The following is a 24,507-nucleotide window of genomic DNA, read 5'->3' on the forward strand; positions in this document are numbered from 1 at the left end:
TGTCGGTGCGCACAGAGGCCAGGAGCCATGCCCATCCTGCTTCCGGAGGCTGGACCGCGGAGGGGTCGCGGGGGCCTCCCCTTGTCCATCACGCCCCGGGGGCCTCCCCCGGACGCCCCTCTCCCCAGCTCGTCTGGTCCCTAGGCTCCTCCGTGCTTTTTCCAGCTCGACCCCTTCTGGTCCACTTTCATCCCAGGGCCTAACGAGTGCACACCCCCCGACCTTGCCAGGTCGAAGAGAAGCTGGTGACCGCGTGCGCCCGAGGCAGCGTCTGTCCCCCTCTCTCTTAGGCATCGGCAGACACAGCAGAGATCACGCCTTCCAGTCTCCCCTGCAGCCAGGCGTGGCCACAGCACGGCATTCCCCAGGACGCAGGGCTGGAAGGACTGGGCCGGAAGTCTGGGACGCCTCCTTACAGGCGGGGGGCTCCACCATCCTCCAGGGTCCTCCTTCCTGATGCGTGAAATACAGCTGTGAAGGCCGGAGCTCAAGCAGCCACCTTTGACCGCGAGATCAGACACCAGCTTCCCAAGGCTGTGGACGCTTCCGTGCCAGCTCCGAGAGAGAAAACCCCTGTGTGTTGAGCGTGTTTATCCGTGCGGGTGGGGGCAGCCTGTCCTGGGCCGAAGGAGGGTTTACGGTTCACACTCAGCGTGTGGCCCGGTGGCGACGAGGGTTTCAAAATCACTGAGCTCTTGAGATGGCCCCTCTCGGAAGCCCCGTTGCTCCCCCGCCTCCTCCCTCTCAGGGCCACTCTCTTCAGAGCCGCGTCTGGGGGAACTCCTGTCCTTTTAGGAGGAAGCCCCCGCAGCCCCCTGCCTTCCCCTCCTCCATCACGACGGCCGAAGGCGGCAGAGCCACAGGAGGGTGGGGAGACGCGAGGAGTCAGGGAGGCTGGAAGGACCATTCGGAGCAGCAGAAACTGACCATCCCAGCAAACAGGACCAGGCGTCCGCGGACAGACCGACGCCCACGACAAGGGGGCGTTTGTGCCAGGCACGTGGCGTGGGCAGCCGACGGAGAAAGTGCACCTCGAGGGCAGGTCTAGGGAGACAAACCGTACGATCAACCCCACAGAGGCAGCGTGGGCAACTGCTCGGGTTTGGGGCAAGTTTGGCATCTTTCAGAACGATGACCGTGCCTCACGGAGACACGCTGGAGATCCGGAGACCCGTGAGCCTCGTCCCCCAGGCCCCGGCAGCCGGCCGGCGACAGCAGCCCAGCCTTTGTCGACACGGGAATGGACACGCGAGGTGCGGTCCACCCGCACGCTGGGCGTCCCGACACCTGCCCCGGCACGGGTGAGCCCTGAGGACGCTACGCCGAGTGACGCGCACCCGTCACAGGGGGACAAAGCCTGTCTGAGCCACAAATAGAAGGTCCCCAGAGTGGCCAGCTTCGCGGACACGGACAGCAGAGTGACGCCGGCCAGGGAAGGGCTGTTTGTGTTTCACGGGGACAGGGCTTCAGCCTGGGACCTTGGACGTGTCCTGGAGGCGGTGGTGGCGGTGGCCAGTGTGGACGTACTTAATGCCACTGAGGCATACACGGAGAGGCGGTCGGAACTGTAGGTTTTGTGATACCTATAATTTCCCACATTCGAACAGACCGATGAGCCCTTAATGAGAGAGAGAGAGACTCTGAGTGCTCAGCCACCTCTGGAGAGCTTCGCCAGAGGAACATGCGGGGCGACGGTGCCTCCCACACGCGCTGGCCAGCGGATACGCGTGGAAGCGTCACGCAAGTGCAAAATCAGCACTTAGCAAAGCAGGTGAAATGTTGCCTTGGCGGGACTCGAGTGACGCTGAGGCTCCCAGGGTGAGTGAGGAAGGGGAGGGGAGGCGGTGAGGAGGGGAGGGGAGGCGGTGAGCCTCTTGTGTTACCACAGCTCTCCAGAGGTGCGGCCGCCAGAAACGCCCAACTGCCCCAAACCAGGCGGGAGAACCCCCTTCTTAGTTTGGGAAACAGGTGACAGAAGAACACGTTAAATGACACCAGAAGGACCCAAGCCAGCAGATCCAACCGCCGGGTCACTTTAAACCGTCGACCCTATGGGCGGCGGGGGTGGGGAGGGGACCAGCAGACACGGGCGGGGGTGCTCCACCCTCGCACGGACCCTGGCTCGAGGGACCCGCTGTCAGACCACGTGGGGGCAACCGGGGAGGCACAGAGCGCGGGTGAGAGGCGGGGTGGCCGCGTGCACTGGGGGGGCCGGAGGGGGACGCGCCAGTGTCCCGGGGGCTGAGTCAGGGGCCTGCGTTCCACTCAGACGCGTGGACGCTTCTAGACGAAGCCCGTCCGAGGTCTTCACATCTGTTGAATCCAGGCGGTGGTTCCTTGAGGGCTCGTCAGCCTGCCTCCTTTTCATTATAAGGACTTTAGGACTCGGGAGGAGAATAGACACCCTTGAGTCCCTCGGCTGGGGGTGCAGACCGCCCTGGGCAGACACCCCGAGAGCCGGAGCAGGTGGGAGAGAGTCGTCCCGCCCACCTTCCCTACCTTCTGAGATTCAATCTGAGACAATAGGACCTACTCGAAACGGTGAATGACTTCCGCTTCTGGTGAGACGGTGTGAATGAGGTGGCCCCGATGCAACGCGTGCAGAGTCCTGCCGGGTTCCGTGGGGGACCTTCCCAGCAGGAGTCAGGAGCCAGTGACCCCCGGGGGCACCGTCAGGTGGCTACGGCCCCCTTCCCCCCACCTGGAAGGCAGTCGGCCCTCGGGAATAGGCCCCCGGCCCCTCGGCCAGGTGAGCTCACCCCTGCCTCTCGGCAGCCCCGTGAGGGGCTGAGACCTTCGTCCCACACACGCACGCCCTTCGCTGGGCCAGAGTCCGTGCCCCGGAAGAGGCCCTACCGGCGGTGGGGGTGGAGGGCTCAGCGGACCTAACTTGAACCGGCCGCCGTCCCTGACCCGGCCACCGGGGCACAGAGCCGATGGTGGTGCAGGTTGGAGCTGTGTCATACCTGGACCCATCAGCGGGGCCGCTGGGGAGCCCCGGAAGACACGGACCCCTCCGCGGAGGCCCGGCCCGGCCCCCGCCATCCCCGGCACACCCGGCCGGATGGGGGCTGTGGCCCTGCTGAGGCCAGACCTCCCAGGCCACCCCGAGCCACGGCCCCACCCGCCGGGGGCGGAGACCCGGGAGGCGCGTGGTTCTCGTGGGCAGTGGCCAGGCCCCAGGCGGGTGTTTCTGGGAGGCTGAGGTGCGCCCTGCGCCCAGTCCTGCGTGGACTCCAGGCCCAGCGTTCTAGATACTCGGCAGCCACTCACGCCGAATCGCTGTTCGGGCCGGGCCCGAGCGGACCCCCGCCCGGAGCCACGAGAGCCTGCAGGGTGGCAGGCTGAGTCCCGAGAGTCCCTTAGAGAAAGGGCGGCCTGGGGGCACCCCCCACAGGGGCCCTCCCGGCCCCGAACACGCCTGGGGGTGCGGCTGCCTTAGATCCGCCCCCACGTACTGTCCCTGCTGCAGGGCTGGGCACGGCCACCCGAGAAGTGCGGGGAGCCCATCCCTGCGCCCCCTGGACTGACAGAGTCAGGACCGGGTCAGGCCTTGGCAGTGGGGGAAGGCAGCGGATCACCGGCAGCCCCCTAGCGTTTCCCGAAGAAAGTGGGGTGGGGGTTTGGATTGCAGGTGCCTCAGCCTGGGGTCCTGTGAGCCGGACGGGGGACCGGCAGCTGGGCCCGCCAGGGCGGGGCAGCGCCTCGGTGCAGGACGCTGTGTCCCAGGGAACCCGTGTGGCCCCTCACAGAGATCCCACCGGCGAAGTCCGCTGCGCCCAGCCGGGATGAGCTCTGGGGCCAGACGCCGAGCCGAGGACAGGGCGCGCGGGCCCCTTCCCTCCAGCGGGAGCCCCGCCCCGGGCACGGGAAGTGAGGAGGGAGGTCACCCTGTCAACCACCGCCAGGGGAGGGCGCACCGGGGGCCAGGGCAGGAGCCGGGTGTCTGGGTCGGCCGCGCACCAGCGGTCCCTCCAGCTGCTCCCGCCTGTGGGCCGCGCCAGCTGGGAAGGTCCTGAGCGAATGCGGAGCCTGTGGCCTGTGTCTGATGTTGTCACCGCCACGAGCCGCAAGGAGAAGTAGGTCTGGGCTGCTTCCCTGCATCTGCCTCCAGGAGAGTTCAAGGCGCCAGGCGGATGACGGACGCCCCAACCCCGCCGGCCATCCTGGGCCCGCCCGTTTGCAGTTAGGAGAGTTTGCGAGAGATCACTGGACCCCTGCTACTTCCTGAAAGTTCACAGCTGAGCATGAGGTCTGCCTCCCTGAGTAAGTCGTGGGCTCCATGTGCTGGGGAGCGGTCGGCGGGGGGGGGGGGGGCGCCCGGACGGGGGGGGGGCTGGGGTGATTTGTCGGCACAAAGGTGGGGGCTTGGTCGAGGGTCTTAACCTGGGGTCCTTCGCTCGGCCTCTTCCGAGTTCTCGCGGTGGTCGCTGCTCCAGGGGACCAGCGAGTCGGAGCTCAGAGGCAGGTTCCTCTCCGGGGCGGGGAGTGGCACTTCCTGGCCGCTGTGGGACCGCGGCTGATTCTCAGGGTGTTTGGCGGGTGATAGACAAAGCGTCTGGCTCCCCGGCCTCCAGGGCTGCTGGGGCCACGTGGGCATGAGGAGCACAGGCGGGACAGCGGGGTCTCCGCTGGGGCGACAGTCAGCCTGGCCGCAGGGCCTGGTACTGGGGCCCCTCAGGACGCCGTCCGGTGTGGGGCCAAGGCCAGCGGGGTGTTCCGTACCTGCCGAGAGCCGGGACGGGGAGTGAGACCCCACATTCTCCCAGGTACGTGTGTGCCCAGGAAGGTGACAGGAGGGTTTCAGGGGACCTGCCAGGAGGAGGGGGGAGGCAGCCACCTGGGGCGGAGGGGGACACGACAATAAAGATGGATGGGCTGGGGGGGGGCATCAAGCTTGTTGCCAAAGACATGAAATGAATTAAAACAATTATTTTTAAGGACACTCAAACCCCAGGGTCGGGAGACCTGTGCTCTACTCACTGAGCCGGCCGCGCGCCCTCGCAAATGAATTTTTACGACTCGCACTTAAAATCTATGCGAGGAGGGGGTGCCTGGCCGGTTCAGTCGGCGGAGTACGTGACCCCTGATCTGGGGGTCGTGAGTTCGAGCCCCACGCTGGGCTGTAAAGCCTACTCAAAAAGAGTCTATCAAAAGGAGAAGAGTAGTGGCCTGGCCACCGGGCGTGGGAAACACACGTGGTCTGTGTGCCATGAGGGCCGGGAGCGCAGAAACTCCCAGCTGGGACACAGAAACGAAGTCAGGGCTGGGTGTGAGAATGTGGGGAACGTGGAAGAACCCGAAACGTCCAGCGGTGTTCGTGAAACGGCCCCAGAAACCACAGACGATCCCCGGGGCTCTCAGCAACGTGTCGGGACGGGGGCCACAGTCAGGGCGGGGTACAGACGGTGTGTGTCCCGTGGCTGTGCCTCGGGGTCTGTTTGAAAGTCCTGTCGTCAGAGCTGAGGAATATATTTGAGAAGCTGGGGGGACGGGCTGCAGGTGCAGCACGTGGTGGGAGATGCGCTCGTTCAGCGGGTTGTGTTCGAACAGCGGCCGGTGAGGGTGCTCGCTGGGAGCGGAGCGGGGGACCAGAAGGAGCCGCGAGGGGACTGGAGCCAGCTGTCACCGGAGCCCCGGTCAGGCTGCTGGGGGGAGGTGGGGCCCGTGGGCCCCTGGGGATGTGGAGGCGCAGGGTCATGCCCGGGGCTGTGTGGCTGCCGTAGCTCCCCGAGAGAATAGACCGAGGACGGAGACCCCCCCAACCCAGGCCACCAGGCCCAGGCTGGCATTCCAGGCACGGCGGGCCTGTCCCTTCCCTGCATCCCTGGGCTGCGAGCAGCCAGCTGGGTGAGGCCTGGCACCTGCAGCGGGCCGTCCCGCGGGATCTGTCACTCCGCCTGCCCCACAGCTGACACCGCCTCTGTGGGTCCCCACGGCCGCCCGCACATGCGGTGGCTCTCGGAAAGAACTGGCCACCGTGCGTGACCATGAGCTGCTGTGGAGGGACACGGGGAGCCACCCCCGCCGCTCTTGGCCCCCCCCACCTAACATCCAGCCCCGCGGGACGGCCAGGGTGCTCTGCGGCGGGTGGGGTGGGGACGCCGAGAGGGCACGGCCACTGCCACCCTGGCCGTGCTGGGTGCTGCGGCCAGCGCCCCCAACCCCCACGCAGGCCTGGGCTGCCCCGTGTCCCGGCCACCGGGATGATGCAGGGACCCGCCGAGGTTGGGCAGGAGCGAGGCGCTGGCCGGCTCTGGGGCTTGCTCGCCTTCAGGGGCGGGGGGGGGGGGGGGTGGGGGGGGAGCACAGGAAAGCAGCAGACAGTAGTGGCAGTAAGGGTGGCTGGCAGGGGATGGCGGAAAACGGGGTCACCAGGTCCAGGGAGGCCCTGGGACGCCCGTGGGCTGAGATCCGGAGCCATGCGTCCACGGGGCAGGGAGCAGGATAGGCTGTGGGGGAGAAGGCGGGCCGCCAGGGCGCTGGCCGGGGGCAGGCCGCACAGCCGGTGCCTGACGGTCAGGGAGGTGGCCCGGACCTGGACACGAGCACCGGGCCCCCACGGGCCGCGTGAGCACGCTGCCCCAGGACCCCCCTCGCCCCGCACCGGTCTGCTCTCCGCGCGGCCCTCGCAGGCCTCAGCTCAGAGGAGTGCGCTGTTTTGCTCGGGCACTGCTTCCTCTGGGCGTTTGCAGAAGCAGCTGCGAGAGACCCCACCCCTCCCCGCTCCTGTGTGCGCGGGGGAGACCGGGCAGTGCGGCCCCCGGGGACGGGCTCAGCCTCACAGCTTCCAGAATACTCGAGAGTGAGCGTGCGGGCGGCCGGGCCCGGAGCCCCTGCGGCAGGCAGCTCACCGTCGTGACGGTGGAACTCGGGCCCCGGGCTGAGGCTGCTGGCACCCACGCTCCCGGGGCTGCAGGACTTCCTGACGGCTTCCGGGTGGCCTGGCGTCCCCGCAGCTCCTCCTTTGGGGGCCCCCCTTAGTCGGGCCCACCCCCTCACCCCTGGCGGGCCGGGGCTCCGTGCTGGGGGGTTGCGCCACGCGGGCCCTGCTGGGTCACAGCCGGGAGCGCCTTAGACCGTCTCCTGCGAGGGCAGGGCCTTCTAGAACAGGCCACAGACCTGTCAGGGAACTCCCGGGGGCCGCCCCCCTTGTAGGGCCTTCCCAACTTGCAGGGGGCTGACCCGAGACCTGGGGGCGGGATGGGCAAGGCCCAGCGGCGGCCCTCCGGGCCCACGCCTGCCAGCGTGTCTGGGAACGTGGGCTCAGAAGGTCAACGTCACTTGGGAAACCACTTTCTAGACTCACCTTTGTTGACTTCCAGGCGCTACTTTCTGTAGCTTCGGGCAAACGCCCTGGGCTTCCTGTGACCTCTGACTGCTGGAAACACGCCGACAAGGGGGGTTGGGCGGGTAATCTACCGCGCTCTTAGGGTGCACTTCCCCTGCCCAGGCAGCTTCGGGCGGGACTGGGGCCAGCACAGCAGCCCCTCTGGGCCCAGCCTCTGCCCCTGCAGGACAGAGAGGCCCATGGGCCTGCCTCACGGAGCACAGCAGGAGCCCACGGCCCCTTGGGGCTCCGGGCGTGCCCTGCACACTGTGGGAGTGTGGGTTTAGAGCGCTCGCATTCTCCCAGACCCTCTCTGGTGGATAAGGGCGCCTCCTTCTGGGAAGGAAGTATCGAGATATGGTGCCGTGGATGCTGTCCCCCACCTGCCAGGGCCCTGCTGTAGCTCAGGCCCGCCCACGCCCTGCCCTGCGGGCACGGTGGGCGCTCTCCTGGGGGTCCCGGTCCTTTCCGTAGGGGGGAGGTGCTGTGACACGCTTGCAAGTCACATGCGCTTCACATTTTGGGTCATCGTTTCACCAGGGGAAATTCCTAGAAAGGATTTTACATGATCGAAAGTTAAGTGCGTCCCAGACTTTTGGAAGCATGCTGCACAATTGGGCCCAAAACATTCATGCCGGTTTACGCTCCCATCAACGCAGTAAAGACACCCGATTCCTCACGCTTTCGCCAACGCTGAGAATTAGAGTCCTTTGTTTTTGTCAACCTGATAGGCAAGAAAAGACTGCCCTTTTGACGTTTATGTTCGCATTTCTTTGATTATAAGTAGAGTCGAGCACCTTTTGGATTTTTAGGAGCTGTTTATTATGTCTTTTGCAAAGTATCTGCTCATGGGCTCTGAAACTTCTTATATTCATTCATTTTTAATTTTTTTTTGATGTTTGTTTACTTTTGAGAGAGACAGAGACAGAATGCGAGTGGGTTGGGGCAGAGAGAGAGGGAGGCACAGAACCTGAAGCAGGCTCCAGGCTCCGAGCCGTCAGCACAGAGCCTGATGCAGGGCTCGAACTCACGAGCTGTGAGATCATGACCTGAGCCGAAGTCGAACGCTCAACCGACTGAGCCACCTAGGCGCCCCAAAACTTCCTATATTTATTGATTTGTAGATGTTCTTTGTATATTGAGGATCTGTTGTTATATCTATATATATCAAAACATATCTATATATCATACATGTATCATATATATCATATATATCTATATATATCCTATATATCATACATAGTTATATCTATATATCAAAATACAAGATTTGACACATAACAAATGCTCACTAAGGGTTGAGTCATCTGTTGAATGACTTAATTTCTGATCTAATCTGATTTTCCTAAAGCCATTCCGTCCTACTCTTTGTCCAGGTCACTTTGAACTCTTGGAGCAAACTGCTCAGTAGGATCGAGAAGACACATGACATGTACTAGAAGCCGGAGTGTGTGTTAGAGCCTCTCTGAGATCAGAGCAACTCAAGTATGCCAGGTGAGCCCCCTTCGCGTCTCCACCGACTTTAACCACTTAGGAGGGACTGCAAGAATTTTTCTAGAATGCGCGTCACCTCAACATGGGGGTAATTACTTCAAAACTTAGCGTGGACAATAGCCTTGTCTAAAAAAAAACCGTCTCCGAAACAATAAAGGTGTAGGGTCTCCATCAAGACACAGGGAGGCGTCCGTTTCTTTGCTCTCGAGGTGCTAGGAAACACCGGGAACAGGACCGCGAGGGACCGGGGTCTCCTATCATGCCCATCTCTGGCCAAGTGCCGAGCCCCAGAGCTGTCACCTGTCACCTGTCTCCCGCCCTTTTCCCAGGGGGTCGGGGCCCTCGTGTGCGCCTGCGGGGGAGGGGGGACAATTGACAAGTGGGCCCGACAGTGCCCAGGCCCCCGTGCCTCGGACCCTCGCCGGTAAATGGGGATGGCTGTTCGTGTCTCGGGGAGCGGCGGGGGGAAGCCACCTCACACCCATTAGGACCATTAGGACGGCGACCCTCACAAAACAAAACACCAGAGTGTTGGCGAGGACGGGAAGAGACTGGGTCCCCGTGCACCGTCGGCGGGAACGTTAAGCTGGAGCGGCCGCTACGGGAAACAGCCCAGCGGTTCCTCACAAAGTCGAAAACAGAACTGCCGTGTGATGAGCAATCCCACTACGGGTATTTACCCGAAAGAAGTGAAAGCCGGGTGTCGAAGTGATGTTTGCACGCCCGAGTTCTCGGCAGCGTGCGTCCGAAAGGGGGGAGAGTGGAAACGACCCGGGCCTCCATCGACGGAGGACTGCGTGAACGCACGCGGCCCAGCCTTAGCGCCGAAGGATGTTCGGACACTGGTGGCGGCAGGGACGGACCTTGAGGACCTGAAGCCGAGTGAGGGAAGCCAGACGTAGAAACGCAAATCCTGTGTGACCCCACTCCTGCGGGGGCCTGGGGGGGGGTCGACTCCCAGGGACTGAGCAGAACGGGGCGCGGGCGCTGCGGGAGCCGAGGGGACTTCGGGTTTAACTTCCGGTTTAACGGGGACAGTGTGGCAGTGTGGCAAGCGTCCCCAGCGTCTCCTGAGGAACTGAAAGGCAGGGGCCGGGGGCCAAGGCTCTGGTAAGCGTGTGTCACCAGGAAGGACACAGACGTTCGTTTCTGTCTCAGGTCCCAGAGGAGGCGGGGGAGGGAGGACGGGGTCCAGGGTGGCCCCGGGCGCAGGTCGGGCGGTCAGAGGGGGCCCAGGAGAGCAGGCTGGGCAGGAGAGGGCGGCGCCCGGGACAAGGCAGATTCCTTCCCCGCGGCGGGTCCCCAGACAGTGCGTGAGTCTGCAGCGTCCCTGCCGCTTACAGCTGGGGGCTCACGCCTGAGGGCACGCTTCGTCCTTGTGACTCGCCCGCCCGCCACAGCGCCTGCCCCTCAGGGGCACTGGTGAGGGAAGGCAGTGAGGACCCACCTCGGGCTCTGGCAGCTTGAGCCGGGGCTCAGGGCTGTTCCCCTCACCAGCTTCTTGCTGTTGGACGGGGTGGTGACTCAAAGGTGGCCGTCAGGTCACGCCTTCCTCCAGGGGCCTCTGTCACAAGCAGGTGCTGCAGGGCCCCCCGTGTCCGGGCATCTTCCCAGTTGTAGGTGAAGGGACCCTAGGGGCACTCCCTGGGGCTCCCACTTCCCATGCGGTGGCCCGTCGGCCAGCCTCAACGCGTTCCTGCTACGAAACACCTCAGAGCTGGGTCACACATCGGCCGAGCCCTGTGAAAGCTTGTCTGAACTCTCGAGGGGAAGGAAAACCCTGAGCAGGGGTGGGGAAGGTGGTCAGCGGCACCGGGCCGGGTGGGTGTCCGAGGTTGTGCACCGACGCGGTCCCTTCCGTCCCGGGGCATTGGGGTCCCCAGAACTCCAGAGCCCTGAGCGTCTCTGGCCCTCGGACTTCGTGTGATGCCACATGATGGTGACTGTCCCCTGTTACTGAACCTCAGTGAGAATCAGCACAGGGACATTCACAGGCCTAAGACGGCACAGAGGCCGTTTTACGTTTCCGCCCTGACTCACTGCTGTTCGTTTCCTAATGGGCAGGGACAGCAGGTGAGCCGTGGCTCTGGTGTGGGAGTGGGTGTGGGGCTTGAAAGGGGTCACCTGCATACGGGACCCCAAAGGACAGCCCTGGGCAGTGAGGGCTGGAGTGAATCCGAGGATCCCTGCCTGCTGGCCGCCAGAGCTCGGATGGGGGTCCCAGGTGACTGGTGACTGGAGGCGATGCCCCTTCCACTCAGGCGATGCCCGCAGGTAATGCCCAGCAAACGTGGGCTCAGAACCGCCTCCCACCCTCAAGGGAGCCGGGCTGTGGCGCATGGGCAGGGGCCAGAGGGCTAGTGCCGCGGGGTTAGAGCCCTCAGCCCTCGGTGCCAACTGCTGGGACGGCCTCATGGGTGCGACAGGGGCACCTGGGGCGCGTCGGGGGCACGCAGGGCACAGACTGAGCCACAGGCCATCCGGACAGACTTGGAAAGGAGCCAGATGGAGTTTCCAGGAATGAAAGCTGTATCACTTGGACGAGTTAGACACCGATGAAGGGACTCCTACCCTGTAGCTGGACACCAGCAGGCTCCTTGGATGGCACGGGACAAGGGGGCCGAGGTGGAGGAGGCCCCACAGCGAGATGAGACTCGTGTGTCCGACACAGCCGATCAGAGCCCCGAGGGCGAAACCCGGGGTCCCTGCACACTGGTGGGATCGACACATTCTCGGATTCCACAGGTCCGAAGGCAGGACAGCCAGACCGACGGGTGACTGCTCCCCGCTTCGGAGGCCAGAGGACGGAGCACAGGGCGTCCACGTGCCAAAGCCGTGGGGGACCCCTGGGTGAAGAGGGCGTCTCAGGCGGACCCGCGGGGCTCCTACCAGCAAGGTCCTGTCCTTGGCAGAGGACGTCCTGAGGCAGGACAAGGGGTCTCAGGAGGGCGGCCCAGAGGAGGCAGGTGAGCCGGCAGGAGCCCGGCCGCCGCGTGGCTCGTCGCACAGGGCGGACGACAAGGCCAACGTGCGAAGCTAGAAACGCGCGAGCCCCCACACGACTGGAACCCTGGGGGGAGCGGTGCGTCGGCCAGTTGGGCCCCAGAGAGATAACGCTCGGGGCTCCCGGGCCACACGCTCAGGAGGGTGTAGGCTCTGACGAGCTCCCGACACACGGAGGCGCACATTTCGTTGCCAGGGTAGCCTCTGAAAACCTAAAAATAGACTTGATAATAACTTCCAAATGAGTAGAGGCGGGAGACAGAATTTAAGAAGTAAACAAATCCAGAAGACGTGTTCGCTTGCTTGGCGGGAAGGGAGAGTCTGTCCTAGCCGCTCTCCTTGGCTGGTGGAGGGCTGCCGTCTCCCTGTGTCCCCACACCGTCTTCCCCACCCGTGTCCCTGTGTGCGAATGTGCCCACTTAATAAGAACACGGTCCCAAGGGATTAGGGCCCACCCAAATGGCCTCATCTGAACCCGGCCGCCTCTGCAAAGACCGGCCCCAAATACAGTCATGTTCTAAGGGGCTGGGGTCAGGGGTCCCCCACGTGTTTTTTTTTTTGGGGGGGGGACACAGTTCAACCCATAACAAAAGACAAAAGGGGAATAAAAGCAAACAGAAAAAGCAGACAAAAGAGCACAAAGGAAGGTGGAGAAAACCAACAAAACCATATCAGTGATGTCAAGAGTATAAACGGATTGCAATCAGTAACTGGGAGGCAGCGAGCGTCAGATTTCTAACTCCAGTCGGAAGTGTCACATCCAAAACATAAGGATGCAGACAGTCTGGAAGTAGAAGGTGGGGAAAAAAATACCAATGACTAGTCATCGAGAGAGAGCTGCTCTTTTTATATTAAGTACTAAACAAAGACTTAGTATTAAAAGCATTATTAGAAATTACACTGCCTTCCTGTGGTTGTGTTGCAAATGACTACAAACATAGAGGCTTATAAATGCCCATCTTCATTGCTCGGGGGATGAGAGGTGAGAAATGGGCTAAAATCAGGGTGTCACAGCCGCGTTCCTTCTGGAGACTCAGGGAGAAGCCGTTTCCCTGCATGTCCGGCTCCCAGAAGCTGCCTGCGTCCCTGGGCTGGCAGCCCCTTCCTCCCTCTTCAGAAGGGCCAGCGGCCCCCACGTCCCCACATTCCGGGACCCTGTGACAGCACCGAGGCTGCCCCGGCAATCTATGGCAGCCTCCCTCTTTTCCTAGTGCCAGGCAATTCACAAACCCAATTCCATTTGCAACTCCTTTTGCCACGGAACCAGAGTTGCACATGAGCCAATCAAGCTGCTAGATTCACAGGTTCTGGGATCAGGAGGTGCACGTCTTTGGGGGGCGGGGGCGTTATTCCGCCTACCCCAGAGATAAAGAGACCATGACATAATAGTACAGAGGTCGATTCATCAGGAAATCAGAACCGTTTTTAACTCACACGCACCAATTAACAACGGCTTAAAACACATAAAGCAAACCTTGAGAGAACTACAAGAAGTACACAAATCCCCCATCACGACAGGGTGGTTAATCACTTTTCTCCATAACTGACGGTTGAAGCAGGCAAGATGGTGGTGTGCACGAGCCGGGGTCAGGGGTGGGGGTCAAAGCATGAAAGCTGCTAGAGAAGGGCGGTGGGGGGGGGCACCCAGACTCTATTGAAAATGTGCACAGAAGAACACTCACTCAACAATTAAAGAATACACTCTGGGGGTGCCCAGGTGGCTCAGTTGGTTAAGCGCCCGACTTTGCTCGGGTCATGATCTAGCGGTTCGTGAGTTCAAGTCCCACGTCGGGCTGTGCTGACGGCTCGGAGCCTGGAGCCGCTTCGGATTCTGTGTCTCCCTCTCTCTCTGCCCCTGCCCTGCTCACATTCTGTCTCTCTCTGTCTCAAAAATAAACACTAAAAAAAAAAAAAGAATACACTCTGTTTTCCGACACACAAGCAACCCTTTGAGAAATGACCTCCGTGAGTTACGAGGACTCGGCGTCACACGGCCCACGGGCCGTGCCGCCGCCAGGCTGGAGCCCAAAAATCTGACAGGCATTTGGAGAACCCTTAAACGCCTGGTGCCTCTGGTCTGGAGCGAGCACGAGTCGTATGTTCTCTTGGTTCCCAGGCGCTCCCGTCCTCACGCTTGTCTCTGTCCCACAGGGAACGACACCCTAGTAAGCGGCCCTGTCTCGGCGACCCCGTTTCCCGGCACGGGCCCCTGTAACGTGTCCTTCGAGGACAGCAGAGTGGTCCTGGTGGTGGCGTACAGCCTCGTGTGCCTGCTGGGCTTCCCGGCCAACTGCCTGACGGCGTGGCTGACGCTGCTGCAGGCGCGGCAGGGCAACGTGCTGGCGGTCTACCTGTTCTGCCTGGCGCTGTGCGAGCTGCTCTACATCGGCACCCTGCCCCTCTGGGTCGTCTACATCCGGAACCAGCACCACTGGACCCTGGGCCCGTGGGCCTGCAAGGTGACGGCCTACATCTTCTTCTGCAACCTGTACGTCAGCATCCTCTTCCTGTGCTGTGTCTCCTGCGACCGCTTCGCGGCGGTGGTGTATGCCCTGGAGACCCGAGGCCGCCGCCACCAGAGGACCGCCTTCCTCATCTCGGCGTCCGTCTTCCTCGTCGTCGGCCTCATCCACTACCCGGTGTTTGAGATGGAAGACGGGGACACCTGCTTCGAGACGCTGCCCACCAACACCAGGGTCGCCAGCTACTGCTACTCCCGCTTCGCCGTGGGGTTCGCCGTCCCTCTCTCCGTCATCGCGTTCACCAACCAGCGGATCTTCAGGAGCATCAAGCTGAGCACGGGCCTGAGCGCCGCCCAGAAGGCCAAGGCGAAGCGCCTGGCCATCGCGGTGGTGCTCATCTTCCTGATCTGCTTCGCGCCCTACCACCTGGTGCTCCTCGTCAAGGCCGTCGCCTTTTCCTACTACGAGGGAGACCCGGGCTCCATGTGCGCCTTCGAAGCCAACCTGTACACGACCTCCGCGGTGTTCCTGTGCCTGTCCACGGCCAACGGCGTGGCCGACCCCATCATCTACGTGCTGGCCACGGGCCACTCGTGGCAGGAGGTGTCCAGGATCCACAGGGAATGGAGGAAGTGCTCCGTGAGGACAGACGTTGTCAAGCTCACGTGTTCCAAGGACTCAGAGGAGGCGCCCCTGCCCACGACGCTCACTAACGGCCACGCAATCCCCAGGATCGTCGAGCCCCTGGAGCCACAGCCGCGTGCGTGGGGCTCACCGTGCACCTTGGAGAGGCCGGGCGAAGAGTCGTGTTGAGCCCGCGTGGGAGCCCAGGAGCGGTGGTGTGGCTTCCCCGTCCGCTGAGCTTGCCAATGGGTGCCCATGGCGCTGGCCGAGAAGCCCCCCTCTGGGAAACCTGCCAGGATCTTTCGTTCCTGGAGCCACGCTCTCTGTCGGCCCATCAGGGTCCCGGCCCCCCAGGCTCCCCCCACCCGGGCCGACACAGGAGGCGGCTCGCCCAGGCAGCTCGCGGCTGGCAGGCTGGCCTCTTCATCCGCACACATCCTGACCGGCTCACCCGGCCACTAGCAAACAGCAGGGCTGTGGGCAGGGGCCGCGTGCCTGCCCAGTGTGGCCCTGCACGGTGCCCGGTCACGTGCAGTGACGACTTTATTTCCCGTGCTTTTCTGCAAGCAGTGCTTGGATGACCACATAGTACAGCAGGGCATCTTTGTGCTCCGTCTCAGGGTGCCCTTCCCGCAGGGCCAGCTCGCTGTGGGACAGCCAAGGCCGACGAGGGGGCAGGAGCCCAGGCCTGAGGGCCCTCGGCTGGGCCGACTCTGTGCCGCGCAGGTCTGATGTCACGGGCTGCCGGGGACTCCTCGGGGGAGCCGTGGGCTGGGGCACCAACTGCTCTGACTTCAGCAGGGCAGCCGACGGGCCTCCTGTAGGGTGGCCCAGGTCGAGAGTGCCGGCGGACACCCGGGAAGGGTCAGACGCTCAGCTAAAGAGGCCCGGAGAACGGCTGGGATTCATTCCTTCACGTCAAGGCTTCCCGGCCTCAATGCCAGGGGAGAGGCCGCCGAGGGCTTGCAACGGGGGGGGGGCTCAGGAGTGAGCAGGTGACAGCCCCAGGCCTCCAGCCCCTCCACCAGGTGCGGATGGAGTGTGGGTGGAGCACGGAACCTGGTCTGCCGTGGGGCCCAAAAGTGGGGTCCCTGAAGACGCACAGCGTCAGGTCACGTCCGGGCTCGTCTAGGCCCGGTCACGTTGCTGCCTCGGTTTCCCTATCTGTAACAAGGCCAACGACACCTACCACATGCCGACCCACTACCTGTCCTTCGGGCACTTCACACACCTGCAGCTCACGCCTCAAACAGGAGCCCGGCGGGCTGTGCGCCCGGCGTGGGGGCCTGGGCACCCCGGGTCCCCCCGAGCTGTGCCGGGCCGTCATGTTACATTGTGCTCTCGTTTCTGTAAGGCAGCGGTCACTGTCCGTGGTGGTTCTTTGTAGTGAGAGCCATTGAAAAGATACACTTGGAAATAAAAATGCGAAAATACACGCCACTCTCAGGTGCCTTCCTACCAAAATAATGCCACCTTCCCCTTTTCAGATACGTGTTTTCCTCTAGGGCTGTCTGGGGGCTCCAAGCCCGTGGGAGGGGTATGTGCCCAGGCTCTGGGGTGACGGCTGTGGCTTCAGGGCACAGTCCGGAACGCTCAGCGCTGGGGACGGAGCCCGGTGTCCCTGGATGGGGCGCTGGGGACAGAGCCCGGTGTCCCTGGACGGGGCGCTGGGGACGGAGCCCGGAGCCCGCGGACAGGCCCACAAGGCGTCCATGCTGAGCCCGCGCCGTCCTGCCGGGGGCCATAACCACTCAGAGCAGACTGAGCAGCTTAGCACCAAACTTGTTCTCTCCGGCCGCCGTCGCGGGGGCTGGGCGTCCAAGATCAAGGTGTCTGCAGGGTGGGCTCCTTCTGGGGGCTCTGGGGGGGATCCCTTCCAGACTCTTCTCTCAGCTGTGGGCGGTGCCCGCCATCCCCGGCCCGACTCCCGCGTCGGCCTCCGTGTCCGCGCCCTTCTCCTCTGGGACTCTCCGCCTCTCCTCCCTGTCCCAGGGCCACGTGCTGGGCTCCAGTGGCCGCGGGGCACGGGCGCAGGCGCGCTGGGTTCACAGCTGTCCCGGCCCAGCGTGCTCCGCTTCCTGTCCTTTGTCCTCAGGGAGCCAGAGCCTGCACCCCCTCCCCGTGGGCACCAGGGTGACCAGGCTGCCGGAGGGCCCCCGCCCGGTGCTGCTTTGGCAGGGGGCGAGGGGCGGGGGGGGGGGGGCTTCCGGGTCTTTCCCCCCCCCAGCATGAGAGGCAGCGTGGTCCCGGTGCCTCAGTACCCCCCCAGGAGCGCGTTCCGGACAGGAGAGAAGGAACAGATGGTTGGCTTTCGTCGGCACGTGGGTCTAAGCTCTGTGCTAGGGGCTCTGTGGGGGGTGTCTCCTCTTGTCACCATAGGTCGCTGACGGCGGGGGTGGGGGGGTGGGGGGGTGGGGAGGAGGGGACTGACGCCTGGTGGGGCGGGGCCTCATGCACGAGGTAGAGCGGCTGGAGCCGGGGTGGGCCCGGGTCTAGGGCCGGGGGTGTGACCTGCAGGGTCCCCTTCCCTGGGGGTCTCAGAGGGTGTCTGCAGTGACAGCATGGGGACCCATGAGATTAGAAAATGAATGTGGGGAGAGACGGTGACCACTGGGGACAAGGAGAAGCTCTGTGCTGAAGGCCCAACCAGCTCGGTGTCCACACTAAGACACTACTCAATCCACACCCCGCAGTGTTAGCTGAGGGGCTGCTGGGGGAGTCCAGGTGGGAGGGGCTGGGCTCTGGCCACGTGCCAGCTCCGGTGTGGGTGCAGGAGCACCCAGGGAGCAAGGCCGGCCCTGCCCTTGAGTGTGAGATCTTGGGGGCAAGAGGCAGAGGGCACCGGGCCCGAATCCCAGCAGGACAGGGACAGCTGGGGACGTGGTGGGCACGGGCTGGCCTGGTCTGTCCCGTCCGCCTGGCTGTGCTCCCCTCCTTGAAGATTAGCGATAGTGTCGTCCTCACTCGCTGACGCAGACCTCTCGTGTTTTCATCTGACGTGTGCTGCTTCCAGAAACTTCTCTGGTGAGCAGTGGGGCTGTGCTGGTGAGCAGACCAGATATCCAAACATGAGACCTTCACTCCCCCCCCACCATGCCCCCCATCTTCCCGACTCACCCTACCCCCCACTCCCCTCCACCCTCCACCTTCTCATCCCCCCACTTACTCCCCCACTCACCCCCCCCAGTCCCTAACCCCCTCTCCCTGTCCCTCCCACCTCCCACTGCCTCACTCATTCACTCTGGGTCCCCCTCTCCCCTCTTCCATCTGTTCCCTCCACGAAATGCTCCCTTGGGCGCCGGAGGGAGGAGGGACGCCGGCAGTGAGGTCCACCCTCACAGTCCCAAGGCCAGCGCCCCAGGTGGGAGCCCTGAGACCCCTGCAGGGTGGCACCCCCCCCTCACCTGGAGCCCACCACCCTCACTCCTAGGCTCTTTCCCTCAAGCGTGTCCCCAGGTGGGGCCACCCGCTGTTTGCTCACTACGGCCTTCCCAGCTCCCTGGACACGGCCTGTGCCTGAGTAGTCCCCTCTTGTTCCTCGAGGGACAACGGGGGCCAGATGGCCACGTGTGTGCGCGAGCTCCGTGCCGGCTGGGGAGCCCACACAGAACCCTCACATAGGACCAACCTACCGGGCACCCTCTGTTCCTGCCCTGACAAATACACCAGCACGTCAGGTGCAGGTGGGGCCCCTCCTCAGCCCACCCCACCCTCCGGGCACTGCTGGTGGCTCTGGTCCACAGATGCACACCCTGGGTGGACCCCGCAGGAGAGGCCGGAAGGGCGCAGCCGGGAGTTCCGGGCCCCTCGGTCCTCAGTCGACCTAGAAGGGGTGGCATGTCCCTGACCCCGAAGCCTCTTGCCCCTGGGAGGGGTGTGTGCAGGCTCTCCTGAGTGGTGCACAGGGAGTAGGCGGGGCTGGCCGTGGGACATGGGCTCCTGAGGACAGCTCGCTTTGGCCAGGTCACTCCACCCTGTGTCTTCCCTGTTTGGGGAAATGCCTGCAGGGCCGCCGGGGACATTAACTGAGATCATGTATGTCCCTGGCTTAAGCTGGCCTGACACAGGGTGTATGCTCTAAGTAGGTTAGACACTGTTCTTGGGGTCCTGGGAGGTGCCGAGTTCGCGGCGGCCCCTGCAGGTGCCGCGTGCGGGCACCAGGGGGCAGCACGGCCCCGTTGGCCCCGCTCTTGTTCTAAGGGAGGAAGGCGCAGGAGGCCACGGTCGGGGCCGGCGGAGCCCTGCCGCCTGGGCGGAGGGGGGTTGCTGACCCCGAAAGCCTCCTGCGCGCAGAGCTGAGTCTAAGGAGAGAAACGACCAGTGGCCTTGAGCCCTGGCGACGAACGACAGCCACGCCGTCACTGACAGTGCCATCAGTCCCCAAGCCAGGGGCAGGGGTGGGGCTCAGGACTGGGCTCCGGGAGGGGCGCCCTCGCGGATCCGGGAGGGGGCGGAGGCCAGCGGGGCAGAGACTCGACGCCAGGGCAGCGGGCGGCGGCAGCAAGTCCCCCCGGGAGGCACCGCCGCCCGCCCTGCGCCCCCTCCGCAGACTCCACCGGGACCACGGAGGCACACGGTAACGAGTGTTGGTGCACACGCGCAGAGGTCACAGCCCTGGGACACGGCCGGCAGGACGGAGAGGGGGCGGCTGCTCCCGGAAACAGCCTGGCGGCCCCCCAAAGGGCTACTCAGGCGTCGCCCCCTGCCGGGCAGAACCACGCCTGGGGCCTCCCGAGGCTGACGGCACCGTCCACACGGGGACGCGCACCCGGAGGTCCACGGGGCACGCTCGCGATGGCCGGAGGGTGGAAACAGGCCAGCAAAATGCGGTGTATCCCCCGGTGGGACGTGGCTGAGTCCAGAAGAGCGAAATACTGACACGCTGCATGCACCGCGGACGGACCGGAGGGCAGCTCGGCCTTGGACGGACCCCGACGGCAGCTGGGCCATGGACGGACCCGGAGGGCAGCTGGGCCACGGACGGACCTCAGGAACAGCACGGAGAGACAGAAGCAGACACGAAAGGCCACGTGGAGTAGGATTCCACTTCTCTGAAATGTGCAGAATGGGAAAATCTGTGAGGACAGAGCAGGTTCAGAGTTGGGAGGGGCGGTAGGGGGTACAGCTAAAGGGGACAGGCTTCTTCCTGGGGGGCTGGTTGCACATACCTGTGACTGTGGCAAAACCACTGACTCGTACCCTCAGAGAGGTATGCTGTATGGTACGTGATTATGTCTCAATGAAGCAGTTTAAAAAAACAAAGATGTTGGGGCGCCTGGGTGGCGCAGTCGGTTAAGCGTCCGACTTCAGCCAGGTCACGATCTCGTGGTCTGTGAGTTCGAGCCCCGCGTCAGGCTCTGGGCTGATGGCTCGGAGCCTGGAGCCTGTTTCCGATTCTGTGTCTCCCTCTCTCTCTGCCCCTCCCCCGTTCATGCTCTGTCTCTCTCTCTGTCCCAAAAATAAATTTAAAAAGTTGAAAAAAAAAAATAAAAAAAAAACAAAAAACAAAAAACAAAGATGCATCAGACTGTGGCCCCAAAGCCCCTGAAGGGACAGTCTGGGGCCACCATGGCTCAGAGGGGACAGGGGGAGGCTGAGATCCTCGGCTCCCGTGGCAGGGAGAAACCCAGATGCACCCCCCCCACCCCAAGCCCAGTCCAGTGTCGTTTGAGGCAACAGGGCGGCAGAGGGGGCCTGGCAGCTCAGGATCTGCCTCCCAGCAGCCTCAGCCCCGAGCCGTCAGGTGGGAGGTCAGCAGGGCACCCGTTGTCCGTGCTACTCAGGAGACAGTCCCCTTCCTGCATCATGATCATTCCTGACCAGCCTGGGGGTGAGCAGCCCTGCCCAGCCTGTCCTTTTGCCCCTGGGTTTGGGCCCAGGGTGGGCTCTGATTTCTTAAATGTCAGCCTACATCCAAATCACTGAGGGGCCCTGTTAAACACAGAAGGGACCCAAGGGCACCTGGGTGGCTCAGTCGGTTGAGCATCTGACTTCGGCTCAGGTCATGATCCTGCAGTTCGTGAGTTCGAGCCCCGTGTCGGGCTCTGTGCTGACAGCTCAGAGCCTGGGCCCTGCTTCGGACTCTGTGTCTCCCTCGCTCTCTGTTCCACCCCACTTGCACTCTGTCTCTCTCTCAAAAATAAATAAAGATTAAGAAAAATTTTTTTTTAAATACAGAAGGGACCCAGCCCCATGGCTCCTGAGTCAGAGCGTTTGCATCTGGGAGTCCCTGGCTCGTGTCCACACCTAGAGAGCCTTTGAGTCTCAGCCCGATGCCATCGGAACAGCGCATATCCAATTTCGACCAGTGAGAGGTGGGCCTGGAACTCAGTTTGCCTCCTGGGGGAAAGGCTCTCTCTTTCCCTGGACCCGCTTCGAGGCCAGGTGCGAGGTCTGGAGTGCTTCAGTCACTCTATGACTGTGGGCAAAGACACGGAACCAGAAAGCCCGTACCAAGGGGAGGGCCTCCGTGTCCTGCACCTGCCGTCCCACTCCTTGGCCGCGTCAGGGCCAGTGACGTCGTCCTGCAATACCCCCCTGCTCTGTGCCCGGGGCCCGCCCCCCTCAGAGGGCATGGCAGCCCCCCCACCCAAACCTCCTCTCCTTCTGCTCTCTCACACTGGCACCCGCCTCGGCTTCTCTGCGATTTCACAGGGATGCTATTTTCTTTCCTGTACTCTCACACCCACGTTTGCTCTTACGAATTGCCTGTGATACCTCCGTGCAGGCAGCTGGGGTGTCACGGGCCCTGCTGACGCTCGTCCGCCCCCTCCCCCACCTCCAATCCTGTTCTCCTCCCTTGAGATCGTCACGGGCACCTTTGCAGACTCCTCCAGACTATTCCTAAACATTGGCTTGGCCACATAGGCACCCGTGGAAACTACGCGGGATTGTTTTTGCTTTTATCCAATTCTCCATTTTGAAATAACTTCCAATCTGCAGAAAAGTGGTACACTTAGTACTAAGAAATTCTGGATGTTCTCTCTCTTTACCTAGATTCCCCAACTGTCAACATTTTATGGCATTTTCCCTATTATTCACTCTCTCCTTCCATATAACTATTTATTTCTGCACCGTCTGAGAATAAGGAGTCTCTCCTGCATGAGCGTAGTGCGGTCTGAAAAATCGGGAAACCACCACTGATCTAACATCCCCACCATCTTGACATGCTGCACGTGTCTCTGCAGAATGCCCCCTTCCTTAGCTGCGTCTGTGTCCTGTGGTTTCTGTATTTCTGTGGGGCCCCCGGGAGGCGAGGCCGTGTCCTTCTCCTCACGTCCCGCCTGCCGGAGGCCCTGAGTGCCCATCCAGCCAGCACCGCTCGCGTGAGGTCTCGCCACTTGGGTGAGATAACACCTGCCAAGACCCCTCCCTGTGAAGATAACTGCTGAGCACCTTGCACTCATTAATTAGTAAGTAGTTACGAAGCAGTTCATAGGGACGGCGTTTGTGATTTCTTTGACGAGGCCGGGGTTCCCTTCCCTCTTGGGGGTGTACCTTCTTACATCTGGACTGATGTCAGCACGGATTCTGGGCTGCTGTCCTACTCGAGGGCCTACCGTCCGCAACTTTCAGTGGGATCCTGCGTCCTTTGGACACGTCGTTTTGTTTAGGCACCTCCTTACCTTCTGGTACAAGATGCCGAGCTCACTCAGCTCAGCCTTTTCCCGGAGGGGCCCCAGCTCCTCTCAGTGGAGAGCAGTGCGAGTGAGAGCCGGGCCCAGGGACGCCTGCTGTCACCAGGCGGCACCGTTTCCAGAGCGGGAAGATCTGTGCGTGTGTCCACAAACCCGCGTGCAGACCCGTATGTTAAGCTGAGTGTCCTCTGCTCGCTCCACCTTCCCGACACCCCAGCGCTGGGCTGAGCTGCACTGGCGCCCTTCTCCATTCGTTCGGGGATTTTCCTGTGCGGTCCCCAACAGCCAAAGGCTGGTCCCCACGGCGGGAAAGGGAAGGAGGAAAAAGGGGGCGGAGTGCGAAGACACGGCTGATTTGTGGGAGTGGGCTCTCCGGGGTGGTTGGAGGGTCCTGGCACGGGTCCGAGCCAGGCGGAGGCTGTGGGCAGACCGAGGGCTGCAGATTGGAGGCAGAGATGAGCAAAAGAGAGGCGTCGGGAGGACCCCAAGGTCTTTGGCGGAGTGGTGAGCAGCTGATTGAACCAGTAAAGGGAACAGGATGCTTTGGGTGGGGGAGGCAGACTTCCATTTCAGATGTGTAGGGTGTAGACAGAAGTGGTTTGAGGACTGGGCCCTGGGACACTGCAATGTCTGGAGGGGGGAGAAGAGGAGGAACCAGAGATGGGGTTCTGCAGGGGGGCCTAGGGAGGCCCAGAGGAAAAGCAGGCAGGTGGGCCAACAGGCCTCTAGGGGTCCCCGAGATGGGGCCTCCCACTGGCTGAAACGGATGGTGATGGGGGCACGTGGGCATAGATAGCAGTTACCCCTGTAAGGAGACCGAGGGCCCCTTCAACAAAATCAAGTCCCAGCCCTCCGAGGATGCCCACCTACAGGGCTCACCCTTGGAGGTCATGCGTGGAGAGACAAGCCTCAGAGGTGTGTGTGGGGGAAGCGGGTGGGCAGAGGGGACCCCGAGGGTCTGGTGGCATCTGTGAGTTCAGGCACCGTGTGGCCTGTGTGCACCCCAAGGTTATGCTGGGGGGATGGAATGCCAGGGGCATTTTCAGGGTGCCGGTCCATGACCCTCTGCCTGCCCCTGAGGCCTGGGCCCACACAGAGGGGAGGGTTCCCCTGCTCGGCTGGTGCCGGTGGCCTCAAGGGAGATGCCCGGCCCCCGCCGACCGTCTCCCTGGGCACCGAGGGGGTCTGGGCTGTTCGCCTGGTCGGGAACACAGAGGCTGGGGAGCTGGGGGTGGGGTCTGCACGGGCAGAGAACAGCACGGTCCCCGGCCAGAGACCCAGGCAGAGGAGTGGCGCTGGCCGGGGCTGGGCGTGCGGGGAGGAGACGAGGGGCCGAAGGCAGACGTGCTTCCTGTCCACCTGGGCTCCCGGGCCCGGCTCACCCGCCCCCCCCTTCCCGTGCAGCCCCAGAGAGCTGGGCGGATTTCTGTCCCTGCGGCACATCCAGCCCGTCTGTGATGAGGGCGGCTCTGAGCAGCACAAAACTAAACGACATAAAGGAAAGCATTTCTTAATGTCATCCTTTTTCTTTGTTCTAATTTTCGTAAACAACAGAGTACAACAAGGAAACTTCCAGGATTCTGCCCACCTGAGGACATCTCGTAGGAAAGGTTCACAAGTGACACACCGATGCCGGCAGCAATGTTCCCGATGTCGACGTGAAGCTGACTCCTCAAAGTGTAAGTGTAAGCGTGGCCGTGTCCAGAGGGCTGGGCGATAAGGCCGGACTGGTGAGGTAAACCCCCTGACCTACTTTAGCTGGCAGCATTTGTGTCCCCTGCCCAGTCCCCACCCCCTCCAGCAGCAGACAAGAGATTCTGGGAAAGGGGGTGGGGGGTCAGGGTTGGGGTCCAGCGAGGGTCCACACCAGCAGGTGGGCCTGGAGCATTTCTGGGGCAGGGCCACACGGCTCACAGCCTCGGAGTCCCCTCTGTGCCTGGGCCCGTCACCCCCCCCC

General features: G+C 62.9%; 2 protein-coding genes across 2 annotated transcripts in view; both read left to right on the forward strand.

The window, feature by feature from the left end:
- The first annotated feature begins 8,734 nt into the window (after positions 1-8,734).
- On the forward strand, positions 8,735-16,349 carry GPR132 (G protein-coupled receptor 132). The gene is made up of 2 exons (XM_049612000.1): positions 8,735-8,824; positions 13,979-16,349. Exons 1-2 carry the CDS (start codon positions 8,818-8,820, stop codon positions 15,100-15,102), a joined length of 1,131 nt encoding a protein of 376 aa, XP_049467957.1. The 5' UTR covers positions 8,735-8,817; the 3' UTR covers positions 15,103-16,349.
- The window catches only part of CDCA4 (cell division cycle associated 4), a 30,807-nt gene continuing 15,037 nt past the window's right edge, over positions 8,738-24,507 (forward strand). The window contains exons 1-2 of the mRNA XM_049612001.1: positions 8,738-8,824; positions 24,105-24,229. The gene's annotated coding sequence lies outside the window, so the exon portion shown is untranslated. The remainder of the gene's footprint in view (positions 8,825-24,104; positions 24,230-24,507) is intronic.

Source organism: Panthera uncia (genome assembly GCF_023721935.1).
Source record: "Panthera uncia isolate 11264 chromosome B3 unlocalized genomic scaffold, Puncia_PCG_1.0 HiC_scaffold_1, whole genome shotgun sequence".
Classification (NCBI taxonomy): domain Eukaryota; kingdom Metazoa; phylum Chordata; class Mammalia; order Carnivora; family Felidae; genus Panthera; species Panthera uncia.